We start from the raw sequence: 12,596 nt of genomic DNA, 5'->3' as shown, positions 1-12,596 counted from the left end.
ACTGTTGCAGTGTAAACTGAACTTGTATCAAATCTCATGTATATCTGCTGAGTGAGACTTTTTGATTCATAGCAAGATAACTGAGATTGCTTTATGGTTTTTTTTTTTTTTTAGCTTGACTCTTGGTATGTTATTTTAAATGGCACTGTGGAAATTAGCTATCCTGATGGGAAAACAGAAAGTCTTTGTATGGGAAATAGTTTTGGAATTACCCCATCCCTGGAAAAGCAACACATGAATGGTGTGGTTAGGACCAAAGTAGATGATTGCCAGGTAAGATAGATATAAGAATAAAACATTTTACCTTTGTGAAGCTTGTTATAAACAGTCATAATATAGGATCCTTTAAAATAATCAAGAATTTATCCAACTGTGACAGCCTTAATACCAGTCAAATTTCTGCTGCTTTCTTGGCCATTGCCAATTTTTTGTGACTAGAAGTCCATTTACCTGATGCTGGATGTAACATTTTTAGACTACCCCATGACCCACTGGCTCATTCTTTCAGAGATACTTCCTTACCTAAACAAATCAACAGCATGACCATGGGCAAGCAAAAAAAGCAGTGGGAGCGGGATCGACTTCTGTCTCCCTGGCAGCTTCCTCCATAAGGGTGCTGCAATGACTAGAACTTTGACACAAGAATAAGACTGGTCTGAACAATGGAAAAATTTCAATTCCACAGGAGTAATGATTCCTAGATTTATTATATATTCTTTAATTTAGTGGATTTTAGGTAGCTTGATTAAAATAAAATGTTGGGGTATAAAGCATTGGGAGTGGCAGCAACTTCTGACTTCCTGCCAGCTTATCCATTGACTTTGCTTGTGGGTAACTGGCAGGGAGTGGTGGAGATCACAGCCATGGGGTCACAACTGACTGCAGTGGGGCTGCAGCGGCCATAAGTTTGCAAATACAACTTTTGTAAAGATAGTTGAAATTCAATTCCAGGGGAGTCATGGGTCCAGACTTTGAAAACATTTTTTAAGTTAGCCCATTTGAGGTACATTGATTTAGAAAATTGTTCTGGTAAGTGTTCATTTTGGCTAATTGAAGAAAGACAACTTTCATTTATAATGTTTTTACTCATAACACTACTTCTTCAATAACATTTATTATTTAATCTTTGGTTAATTGACAACTGTCTTCTACTGAAATGTGACTAGAATCATATTCTTTTTAAAAATCCACTTCTCAATCAGATCTGTTCTATTGAATGTATTATTTCTAACTGAACTTAACACATAGTTATCTTTAAGAAATTAGCTGGAAATGACCTGATTTTATTCATTGTACTAGTTCGATATCCATGCTTCGCTACCAAACTATGTGGTCGGGCTTAGTTTTGGGTGAGGAAAATAAGGAAAAAAAATTCTGCCTCTGCCTACCAGCATCCATTGATATTCATCTGGCTAGTGTCCTATCAGTGTGTGAGAGAGTTGAGGAAACTGAAACGGTATTTGCTGTGTGAGTAAGGAGACAACAAGGAGCCTGGGCATGGCTTAGCTCAACTGTTCTGTACTAAAGCTGGTTGCTGCTGTGAAACTAAAACTGAAACTCCTCTCTTCTGCTTGTGTTGTTCATTTGGAACAGATTTCTTTTCTGGTGGGGAGGGGGAGTAGAACTCCTTAGCATCAGAGCGTGTTAATAATAATATAGGAAATACTAATGCTCTGTTAGTCATTCTGAAAAATCCTTTCTTAGTGAGCACCTAGAAGCCAAGAGGAACGTATGTGCCAAATTTCAAGTTTGTAGGCCTTACAGTTCTGGAGATTTTGTGATGCATGAGTGGTATTTTGCTTTTATATATATATAGATAGATTAAAAGAATTTTTGGCAATAGAATTTTTTTTTACATAATATTGCTGTTTTTTAAATGTCCTTTTTGTTTTGGAACAGTTTGTATGCATAGCCCAGCAAGACTACTGGCGTATTTTGAACCATGTTGAAAAAAATACACATAAAGTGGAGGAAGAAGGAGAAATTGTTATGGTGAAGGAGCATAGAGAATTAGACCGCAGTGGAACCAGAAAAGGACACATTGTCATTAAGGTATAATCAAAAAATAATATCTTACTAATAATTCATTAATCTCCAGCTTTTGTGAATATCATAAGATTGCTTTTCAAGATAAATCTTGTTTCTTATCATAAAGGATTATTAAATAAGTCAAATAACTAGATTACTGTATCTTTTTTATTCATGTAAATTACTTAAGGGCTGCCAAACTTTTAATAACTTTTGGTTTACAATTAAAAAAACAAGAATAATACCAGGAAAGAAAATACATAAGTGGCCTGAAGACAACACCAAAAATCACATAATGCAGGCTCCATCTATCCACCAGTGTAATAGTCTTTAATAGCTTCCTGAACATCATTACAGTGGAAGCTATCCAAATTTCCTGGAGGATATTATTCTAGAGGCAGGTACATAACAGACAAGGCACAACATTGCTTGATCAATGGAACCCCTGTTCCACTGTGCTCCAATCTCACCAGTTTGCAGGAGATAGGTGGTTTATCAGATACTGTGTTTTCCTGAAAATAAGACCCTGTCTCATTTTCTGTTCGGTCCCAAAATAAGCACCAGGTCTTATATTCGGGATGTCTTACCTGCTTACCTTAGGACCACAGCAGCCACGCCTCCCATGCTCTGAAACCTGTCACACCACTGCCTGAGTTCTTTACAGCTCGGGGCAGAATGTAGCAAGGCTCGTTGCACTGGTGCTGCCACTTGCAGCTAGACATCGTGTGGCTTGTCACACCGGTGCTGCCACTTGCGGCAGTAAGCTGCATAGCACATTGTACTGTTGCACATGTGAGTGGCTTATATCAGGGCCAGGCAATTTATATCAGACAAACCATCTGGCCCTATGTCATGAAAGGCTTTATAGGGGATAACCAGTACCTTGAATTGTATGCAGAAGCTTATAGTTAACCAGTGCACCTTCATGGGGCAGTGGGGTCACACAGGCATACTGAAGTATGCCCATCTGTACTCCATTCTGGACCAGCTTGAACTTCCTAGAAGTTTTCAAGAGCAGTCCCATAGAAAGTGCATTACAATAGTCCATTCATGAGGTGACTATGGTGACAATTTGAAGGATTTCCATTCCAGAAAAGAGTTCAACTGGTGCAATTAGATGTGTAAAAGCCCTTTGGCTACTACTGTCATTTGAGATGCAAGTCCAGGATGATCCCCAGATCACACAGCAGTCTTGAATTGGGAGATGCAATCCCATCCAAGAGCAAAGATGGAAAATTCTCATATGTAAGGGGACTCAGATATCCACAGCCACATAGTCTTGTCAGGATTGAGTCTTAATCTGTTTGCTTCAAGACTCACATAGCTTCCAGACACTGGGACAGGACTCCAATAGCATCATCTGCTTGCTACAGAATCAAGGTCTAAAATAAGCCAATAGGTGATTTACTTCTTTATTTAAAACATATCTAACTCTGGATCACCTGACAGTTTCATGTAAAAAAAGAAGCAAGACTATTGAGATGTGTTGCACTCCATAAGTGAGAGTCTCTGGGCTCAGCCACTTCTCTATCAACAATGACTGAGCCTGGCTGCCAAAGAGGAAAACCCCTGTAAAATGGTGTTCCTCAATTTCAAACTCCACAGCCAGTCCACAAGGATACTATAGTTGATTCTATCAAAAGCAGCCGAAAAATGATCAGTAGACTAATGGTAATATCTTCAAAACCAGATCACATTGCAATTGCCCTGAGACGAAAAGCAAATGCAATGTGTGACCCCCCAGTAATGCATTCAGCCTTCTATTGTTTGGGACAATCCATGATTACCACAGAGGCCATAAATTCCTGAGATGACTGTAACTCAACATGGCAGGGTAATAAATTGAAGTCTCCGAGGACAAGCAATTTTGGAGTTGCCTATACCAGCCTGACAAAGGAATTCTTTGATTCATAGATACCATAAAAGGAATTTTGTATTTGAATGTGTAGAAATGGCATGAATTATAATGCCAAATAAATAAATAGAACATTTGTACAAATAAATGTTTATTTGTAGTATTTATTACTAAGATTTATGAATAAAATGAGTTATTATAGCTTAAATTGACCTGGTTTTTGGCTAAGATTCTAGTATCTTGTTGATGTTAAATAAGACATCCCTGTTGTTACCTGGGCAACTGACAAATAACAGTAAGTGTATTTCTTTTCTCAAAAAGGAAGCTAATATAGGTTTTCTGTTCTAACATCTCCAAACTCTCAATTTAGATTATCATATCTATCTCTCTTCTTACAATGAGTGTGGGGTTAAGAAACTGCCACACCTTGCTTCTCATGCCCAGCTGTTAAAAAATAACTGTAGCTAGGTTAGAAATGCATTAGTGATACATCAGAAATTGGACAGGTAGTTACCGCATTTAAGTGCATGGGTGAGAAAATAATGGCAGAGTTTATAATGAAATAATAAAATATTTATAAGGAAGGATTTTAATATGAAGAATTTTGAGGATAGGTGGGCAAATGTTGTTTTAGCATAAAAGTTTATGAATGACATTTAGGAATTGAATTTATGTGTCATTATCTCTGAATTGTATCATGGTTGTTAATACTACAGAATTAAGTTGTCAGGAGGTTCACTGCAGTCTCTTTGTTTTAAGGCTACACCTGAACGCCTCATCATGCATTTAATAGAAGAGCACTCTATTGTGGATCCAACTTACATTGAAGACTTTTTATTAACATTCAGAACATTTTTGTCAAGCCCTTTGGAAGTTGGAGACAAACTTTTAGAATGGTTTCAGGTTGACAGTCTCAGGGACAAGGTTGGTTCCTAAATTAGACATTACCAATTTGGTTTTTCTAATTGTCATATGTTTGAAATGTTACTTCTATTGATGAATAGTTGAATTTTTTGCTGCACCTTATTGGATGTGTTTGATCTTTTCTGAAATATATTGAGAGATTATAACAGGAACAAATTCTATGCAACTATTCATGTTATACTATCAAAAAGTAGCATCCCAAATTAAGCTTATTCTGGTTGTTCTTAATTTAAATAAACATACTTCAGTCTAATTAGCTTTTGCCAAAGGAGGGTTGCAGTTGTTTAAAAAAAAGTGTAAATTCAAAGTGGACATGTTTTATATTGTCAAAAAAAACAATCAAGGAATAATAAAGATTGATGGGATTTCCTTCTGACCTTTGTAATAGGCTATGCCATTCCTGGACAGAAAAGAAAGTAGTTCATGATCCCTCATTTAATTCAGATGGACACTATATGTGTATAAAGTATTTTTTTAAATGTACTAGTTGGCGTACTTAACAAAGTGTGAAGACAAAAACAATGTTGATTCTGTATACAAAGTTACTGCAGTTCAAAACCTGGAGTAACATTTTATGTGACTGAGTATTTCTTGCTATTGATTGATAAAGTAACTGGGAAATGGCCAGTAGAGAAGTAATTGGGTTATAATGTATGCTAAATTGAGGCCTTTGAACTCATTATCAGCGTAACAGCATTAAATGTTGTATGTTATGATTCTTGATTCTTAACGAATGTATCTTTTTCTTTATGTATACTGAGAGTATTTGCACCAAGAAAAATACCTTGTGTGTCCAATCACACTTGGCCAATAAAAGTATTCTATTCTATTCTAACAGCATTTGGAAATTTTGGGCATTTAAAATGTCTGAAAGTTGTAAGAAAAAATCCATAAACCTACAGTATTTTCAATTTGAAATAATATTTATTTAAAATTATTATATTTAATTCATGTATTTAATCTTTGCTCTGAGTGTCATAAATTATAAATTTTAAATTATCTCAAGGCTGCTCTCAAATCCTTTTGAGATTACATAGATCCTTGGGTCTCTGGGGGTTACTGTATTGTATTTTATTAATGATTTTTCTCCTCTTTAAATTCATAATTTAACACTTTGATAAACTCATAAAATGAAAGGGTAAGCTGTTTAAGCATTGTTTTATCTAGATATAGCAGTAGAATTGTATTGAAATGTCAACTTGTATTTGTTCTTAGGTTACTCGAGTTGTACTGCTATGGGTGAATAACCATTTTAATGATTTTGAAGGAGATCCAGCCATGACAAGATTTTTGGAAGAATTTGAAAAACATTTGGAAAATGCGGTAGGACCCAATATAAACTATTATACATTATATATTTTGTATCTATATATTTTAAGACCTCTTTAAAAATAAAAAAAAACTGTTCAAAACATTTTAGCAGGGTGTCCTAGAAGCCATTCGTATTTGTGTTTTAAATGCCATTCAGGAGAGTATATATATTTAAGCCCCAAAAGTATATATATTTAAGCCCTGTTGGACTTTTCTTTCACATGTCACAGTTTTGGCAAATAACCCAGAATCAAGGTCATCAGGAGGATAGTTTTGTGCAATCTGAATATTATTACATTGTGTAATTTGACAGTTCTTCACTGCGATCTCCGATTCACAATGTGGTATTTTTTGCCTGTACAAAGCTCCATTCCATTTTTTTTTTGGAGCTGACAGTTTTTTGGTGGGGTCTTGTGATCCATGACTACCTCAGGATGGCTGGGCAGGGCTCCACTCTTCTCAATGGTTCTTCAACTGGTCATTTGCTCATTTGTTAACTTTGGGTGTTGAAAGATCTCTCCAGTCTTTCAATCTGTATAGAGTAGCTTAATTCCAAAGACACTGGCCTTTATTCTTGATATTCCAAGGGAGTTGGGAGTCTTTACCCATCATTTTTCTAAACTATTATGAGCCAACTAAGCAGCAGTTCCCACTAAATATCTTGAGATCAGTCCACAAGAACTGTGGGGCTGAAATTATGTAATGCAGCTACCAGGGCTCAGTCTTCTATTTGTATTCAACACTGTTTATGGGCCTCCAATCCCAAAGAGATGCAGACTTTGGAATAGCTGTTTTTAATTCATGTAATAAGGTAGATATTTATCCATAAATGTGGGTGACAAATACCAATGAAAACTGGTTCCTAACTGAAGCAATTTAAGTTTGCACTCTCTCCCCCACCTACTTAGTATCAAAATTCCTTCTAAGGGTTCCATTGTGTTACTCTTAGAAATTGACAGGAATAATAAGAGATGTGCCTAATCATGATTGATACCCATGGTGCACAAGATTCCTGTCAAAAATCTAGAACATGGGTTTCAAACTCGTAGCATCATGTTGCTGTCACATGACATTTTGTGACGTTTTTCCCATTCACAGAACTGGGATGAGTGTGGCCTGTGTATGATGCATCCAGCCCAGGGGCTGCCTGGTTTGACGTTCCTGATCGAGAAGATTTTGAAACTGCAAATTTAAAACTCCTATTTGTTAATTCACAAATCTCCAATCAGAGAAATTCAGTTACAGTTCAATATTAATGGTTATAGAAGCTCCTCCTTCATAATTAGGATTTCATGTTGAACGTTCATGTTTGCTTGTTTGACCATTTACAGAAAATGAAAGGACATCTCAGGTTATTAAACATTGCATGTGCCGCAAAAGCAAAGTGGAGACAAGTCACCTTGCAAAAGCCTTCTAGAGATTCACCACTTTTCTTCAGTCTTCTTGGAGGAAGCGAAAAAGGTTTTGGTATTTTTGTAGAGTCAGTAGAATCAGGAAGCAAAGCAGCAGAAGCTGGGCTTAAACGTGGTGATCAGGTGAGGTTAAATTTTAACAGTTATATTTTTTTAATCTATTTTGTTAAGTGACACCAGATAGGCATACACATTCAGCTGAATATATTGACCAAGAAATTTTCTATTGATTTCAAATGCTCCTGTCAAAACAAAAACAAAAAAACAAAGAAAGCGACATTTTCATTCCAATCATAATTAGAAAACATTGTTAAACTGTGGCTTTCACTTCTGGGTGAAGCCAAACTATGATCGGATAAAAGCATTAAATCTCTTTCTTATGTACTGAGAAAAAAAAAGAAAGAACTGAATCTGATGTTGTTTAAGATGAATAAAATGTGATTTTGTGTAATCAAATTTCAAATTCAGTCTGAGCCAATAATAAAGTTATCAAGTACTAAAGTATTTGAGAAGCATGGTGTCTTACAGTCTTAACTTGTTTGTATCATTTTATAGGTAATGGAAGTAAATGGGCAAAACTTTGAGAACATTACATTTTCAAAAGCTACTGAAATCTTGAGAAACAATACTCATCTTTCCATCACTGTAAAAACAAATATTTTTGGTGAGTATCTTGTAGAGATGTTGACCAAGATCCTAACTGCAGTTATTTTTTAAAAATTCTGCATTTTTAAATTATAAAATAAATGTGAGGAACGTTCTAATCTAATACAACAGGTAAATGTCATAGCAGTTAAGACTGCAAGGTGTAAATAGCCTAATTCACAAGCTTCCTATGATAAGGACCACACTTTTTTTAAAGCTGGACTGGCATACAGCAAGTTGAGCATGATTAACTTTCAGAGTTAGTTCCAGATATTTTCAGTTGAGTTCAGAGATATCTTTTCTTTTATGTACTCCATCAGAGATGTGTAGTGTATGCACTTCAGTATTCCTTCATCATTATCTACAGCAGGGGTCTCCAACCTTTCTGACTCGGTGAACTGGCAGAGGTGGCAGCAACAGCGGCAGGAGGGTGGAAGAAGGGATTGTTTCACACATGTGCATAACACTTTCACAAATGCAGCTTTGCACACGCTTGTCCACCATTTCTGTGGACCAGTTCCAAGCTGGCTTTGGCCTAGCAGAGGGCTGCAGACTGTGGGTTAGGGACCCCTAGAGCACTTTTAGAATGGGCACAGCTAAAGCATTGTGAGAAGGAGTTTAAGGTATGAGTTTTAAGACACCGATTTCACTCCTTCAGCCTCTCTCTTCAACATTGAGAATTCTCTCATGGTTATGTATGCTATGAAGTTACCATTATTAAAATAACATCTTAATTTTTTTGATTTTTTAAATGTTAATTTAGTCTAGCTTAATATAACATCATTAGCCATAACTTCTGGGACAGGTGGATGCTTAATTATTTAAAAATAAATGGGTGGTCATCAACTGGAAACTTGAATAAAACTGTCATGTTGCACATCATCAAATTGGCACTAATGTACAGCAACATTTCTATAGAGTGAATTTGATAAGTTTTACTACTGTTCTCTTTGACTTACTGTGAATTTTAAATACCTTTGCTATTAAATACATTTTTAAACAAGCACTATGTTCTAATGAAAGAATATATTTTCTACATTTTTACAGTATTCAAAGAACTACTTAGCAGGATAGGACAGGAGAAAAATGGAGTTCCACATATTCCCAAAATAGCAGAAAAGAAAAATAATCGTTATTCCATCCCAGATATTCCTGGAGATGTGGAACAAATGTTTCCACGTGAGAAAGCAAACAAGAAAATGAAAGCAAACACTGTGTCTGGAGGAAGAAACAGAATCAAGAAAATTTTAGACAAAACACGATTCAGTATCTTGCCTCCAAAACTATTCAGGTATGATAAAATATTACACCTTTTTTTTCAAGGCAACTGAAAACGTTTTGAGGTGTGTTAAAATGAGTACTACTGTTGATTCAACTTTGTACAATCTTTTATTTAGTTCATGAGATTTTAAAAAATAGAAATTTTACACTGAAGAACCCATCTTCACTATTCCAAATAGGTTAATATCAATGCATATGCAAAAACATAATGTCTAGATTTAGAAACAGAATTAAAAGTTATCTTACTAGCATTCAGGGGAAGGTTTATCAATTCAGTCTTGTAGAAAAGGAATTTGCTCTCTTTTAGGTTACAGGTAATGATGGTATTTGGGATAAATTTTCTGTTGCTAAGCATCGTGGTCATAAAGCACAAGGTCACATCACTGTGTCACTTAGCAACAGCAGCTCTGGCAGTCCCTAGTTAAGCAAGAAATATGTGGGTCATTAATGAGGAACTCAAATGATCCAGCTTCCTGCCAGCTTCTCCACTGACTTATAGAGAAGGTCACAAACTGGTCTCATGCCCATGGGGCACTGCAGCGGTTGGAAATCTGGATCAAATGCTGAAGGTGCCGATCACAGTCACATGGGGTCTTGCTCTGGCTAGAACTTCAAGGACTCATAATTACCCTTGTTCAGTGCCATTGCACAGTTAAATGATTGCTGAATGCGTAATTGTTAAACAAGAACCACCTGTATCATAGTCTTGTCTTTTATACCAATTCTAAGAAGGCCAAGTAGAATAAATGTTCCTATTTAATCCAGAGTTCCATAAATAATCCATTTCTTCATTTATGTTAATAACATGAGTGTTTACGTACAAGTAATATTTCCCTCTGTGTCTCTAATTTCCAGACTTTTAGCACTTCTAAATACCTTTGGAGTTCCTCCATCACATGTCTTTATTAAAATAATTTTGTTTCTGGATCATCTATGTTGACACTTTCTAACAATCTCTTACAGCGATGGCAGTGTAAGCCAGTCACAAGATGACAGCATTGTGGGAACAAGACAGTGCAGACACAGTTTGGCAATTATGCCTATTCCTGGCACACTTTCATCCAGCAGTCCTGATCTCCTACAACCCACAACTAGCATGCTGGATTTTTCAAATCCTTCAGGTGAAATAAATCTCTCTTTCTTGTGATATGTGTCCAAAGTTCATCTATTGAAAAAAAAAAAGCCTTAATTGTTAATGATTGTTTTGTAAATCAGTATTATGAATAAATTAATGGCATATTTTGCCAAGATTATAACCCACGTAAAACTAATGGACTCTGGACAGTGCAATCAGGTCAGTTGCAAAACAGAAGAATGAAAGTTAAAGTATAACATAAAGTAATATTAAAAGCCATTAATAAACTTCATAGATATCCTTATCCTTTAAGATATCCTTAAAACCAGCTACTCTAGTTCTAAGGGACAAACTCACAGTAGAGGAAAATTGCTTTAACTTGTTTATAAAATATTATCAGGATTGGGTACACTTAGAGAGGGATATTTGATAACATGAGGGACATGTTAAGAATGTTCAAGCCGAGTGATGCTGCAATAAGTCCTCCTCTCTTGATCATGGATTGAAGGGGTTCAATTCAGGCACAGTATTTTTATGACATGTCCTGGAATTGCTCCATTAAGGGCCTCCCAGGTAAATATCAACAATTCGGAAACTGGCAACAGGAGCCAAAGAACCTAGAACTCACACAGTAGTTTGGGGGTTAGTGTGATTCAATCAAGAATAACTACCACAGTTGATGTTATTAAGCTACTCAAATATCGATGGCTGTCAACTCTGATCCAAAGGGATTTAAGCTGTGTTTGGTTTGCCATATCCAATTCAGGATTTTAGTGGCATCACTGACTTGGTTAGGATGCCACTGTGGATGACATTAACATATTGATAATCTCACTTTAAACTACTCTCCCAGCAGTTTAATATATCTGGATAAACCGTAGCTTTACAGTATCATTTTTTCTAACATGTTTAGGTAACACCAATACTCTGTAGTTAAGCATGGACAAGAGTAAAATGCACCAATATTTAAACAGAATTTGTTTAAATGTATGCATTTATAGGAAAAGTGAATCATACTTATATAATTACTAAAGTCTTTAATTCACAGCTTGTACTAAAAGCCAGATCCAATAGGCCAGATACAATACAATGTGTTTATTAATACTTTTTTCAGAGAAAAATGTACTTAGGAATGTTAAAAAGGTTATGCATTGAAAAAAATAAAAATGCTTAGAAGAAAATGGCAACTAAATTGGACAGTTAATGTAATTTACATAATAAATTGGCTGTGGGACCTTACTTTTGGTACACTCTATAATAAAATTTGTAGAATCTGGAGAATATGAAGTACTGAGAATTAGGTGTCTGCTAATTCCCATAACAGAGTAAATTATGTAAAATGTTTTCTTAAAAGAAAAGTGCATTAATCACAAAATGCCTGAACTGGAAATGAAGATCCTGTGGCCTTTTAGATGCTGCTGATCTACTGTGCCTTATCAGGCATTTTGGAAGTTCTGCTTCACCAATATCAGAAGGCTACAGGTTCTCTGCTCATGCCATACAATAGTCTTAAAGTGTGGTCCTAGGACCCCTGGGGGTTTCCCAAGACTCTGCCAGGGTCTCTGAAATCGAAATTATTTGCCAGGCTATGTTGAAAATAAAAATGAAAATCTAAAATCCTATAAAATAATTGTGAGAAATGACAGTAATTTTAATTTTTAATGCAGTAAATATCCAAGATAATCCTTTGGGGAGGGACAGTTTGTTTGAGGTCCTCCATAAAGTTTAAAAGTAGGAAGGAGGGTCCTGAGAGGAAAAAGTTAAAAAAAACATGGATTACAGTATTAGGGGGGAGGCTTTTCCTGAAACTGACAAACCATTCAGTTTAAGTTATAGTTATTTGTTTATTACCAACCACATGACTTACATGATTTCTACTCTAGAGACTATTCAATATTTTGCAAGCTAGTGAGCTCCTCATCTAAACTTATTCCCAAGTGTAGGCCAGCTTTTTAAAAATCTCATTATATCTGTTTTCATATTAATTCCTGGCAAGTTTATTATGAGAGAGAGAGAGAGCTTCATAAAAAAATATTTGACCTGCTTGTGTTTCTGTATATTGTTT

The 12,596-nt window shown here is 35.7% G+C and overlaps 1 protein-coding gene across 16 annotated transcripts in view; it reads left to right on the top strand.

The window, feature by feature from the left end:
* The window catches only part of RAPGEF6 (Rap guanine nucleotide exchange factor 6), a 145,732-nt gene that overhangs the window by 98,964 nt on the left and 34,172 nt on the right, over positions 1-12,596 (top strand). For all 16 annotated transcript variants that reach the window (XM_026696465.2, XM_087924409.1, XM_026696462.2 and 13 more), the window contains 8 exons: positions 115-273; positions 1,900-2,052; positions 4,643-4,807; positions 6,023-6,130; positions 7,450-7,653; positions 8,086-8,194; positions 9,223-9,466; positions 10,420-10,577. In XM_026696465.2, coding sequence (XP_026552250.1) covers positions 115-273; positions 1,900-2,052; positions 4,643-4,807; positions 6,023-6,130; positions 7,450-7,653; positions 8,086-8,194; positions 9,223-9,466; positions 10,420-10,577 — 1,300 coding nt within the window. The remainder of the gene's footprint in view (positions 1-114; positions 274-1,899; positions 2,053-4,642; positions 4,808-6,022; positions 6,131-7,449; positions 7,654-8,085; positions 8,195-9,222; positions 9,467-10,419; positions 10,578-12,596) is intronic.

The sequence above is a fragment of the Pseudonaja textilis genome, chromosome 2 (genome assembly GCF_049901715.1).
Source record: "Pseudonaja textilis isolate UNSWEBS1 chromosome 2, rPseTex1.2, whole genome shotgun sequence".
NCBI lineage: Eukaryota > Metazoa > Chordata > Lepidosauria > Squamata > Elapidae > Pseudonaja > Pseudonaja textilis.
Note: the sequence above shows the minus strand (reverse complement) of the source record. Positions and strands in the feature narration are given on the sequence as shown.